This window comes from Haliaeetus leucocephalus, unplaced genomic scaffold (genome assembly GCF_000737465.1).
Source record: "Haliaeetus leucocephalus isolate CR32 unplaced genomic scaffold, Haliaeetus_leucocephalus-4.0 Scaffold351, whole genome shotgun sequence".
Taxonomy (NCBI): Eukaryota; Metazoa; Chordata; class Aves; order Accipitriformes; family Accipitridae; genus Haliaeetus; species Haliaeetus leucocephalus.
The window spans coordinates 7017196-7018304 of NW_010972787.1; the positions used below are offsets into that span (position 1 = coordinate 7017196).

General features: G+C 50.3%; 1 protein-coding gene across 1 annotated transcript in view; it reads left to right on the plus strand.

Annotated features, from left to right (window-relative positions):
- The first annotated feature begins 892 nt into the window (after nucleotides 1–892).
- The window catches only part of KL (klotho), a 49174-nt gene continuing 48957 nt past the window's right edge, over nucleotides 893–1109 (plus strand). The window contains exon 1 of the mRNA XM_010572809.1: nucleotides 893–967. Coding sequence (XP_010571111.1) covers nucleotides 893–967 — 75 coding nt within the window. The remainder of the gene's footprint in view (nucleotides 968–1109) is intronic.

A 1109-nucleotide genomic window follows, 5' to 3' on the forward strand; every position in this document is an offset into this window, starting at 1 on the left:
GCCGATGACCAGCCCTGGCTCTGAGCCTGCCACCCCCTGCTCCCACCCCACCCCTTAGGGAAGGGGTGTCAGTGGTCTCCTGCGTCGTTAAGATGGTCCCTTTAACATGGGAATAAATTAATCGCCACTAATGGAAGACTAACTGCAATCCTGTACTCTACACCTTTGGTCTTTTCCTTAAAACACCACAAAACAACACCTGAAACCAAACCGAACTGGTGCAGAAAAGGTGGAAGTTGGAATGTTCTAGAAACAGGCAAAGCGAATGCCCTGCCTGTGCTCGCGAGGTGCGAGAGCCCATCCTGTGCACCAGAGGAAACCTTCGGCAGGTCACAACTGGCATTTAAATCCATCAACTCGTTATTTGTGATTACATGTAGTTTTCCCCTGAGGGCATTTATTTTCTAAAAATAAAATGAAATTCTCTAAATGCCTTCATTCTGTAGTTGAACAACAACGTTATCTCCTGGGGACATCTCCCTGTCCTTAACAGCCTGTCTGGTAGGTGTGTTTTATTCTCAGATGTCCCAACTCGTGTTAAGAGTCCACGCAACTGAATACCAGGTTTTTGCAATGTGCTGAGCCAGTTCTCACTTTGCAGACCGGGTCAAATTGTTTTGCCCGAAGGAGATGAGAGTGGCAGCCTGAGACCTGCCTTTAACGAGAAGTCCATCCGTCACGCCCACACAATCGGTTCAAAAGTATAACTCAATAATCAAACTTAGCTCGATTTATTTCCTCCCCATAAAGATCTGTGAGGCATTTCCAAACGGAACTTGTTTTGCATGCGGTAAACAACCAAATATACTGACCTCCTACTCCAGAAAAGAGAAGTTTTTACTGGGAGGTGACAGTCCCTGAGTTACTGGGGGGGGCTGAGGGGGGTGAGCGTATGACGCCCTTGCACAACGAGTTTCTCCTAATTACTGCTACCCGACAGATCGCCGATGCGATGTGCCTTGCCAAGGTAGCACGAAGGAAATGCTGCGTGAAGCAAAAATAATTTTTATTTCCTCACCTTCCCCCCCGCATGGCTGCCTCCCCTCAGCCCCGCCGCCGGGTCCGCTGCCCGCCGGGCTCCCCGACGGCGGCGGGCCGGGGGGCCCTCC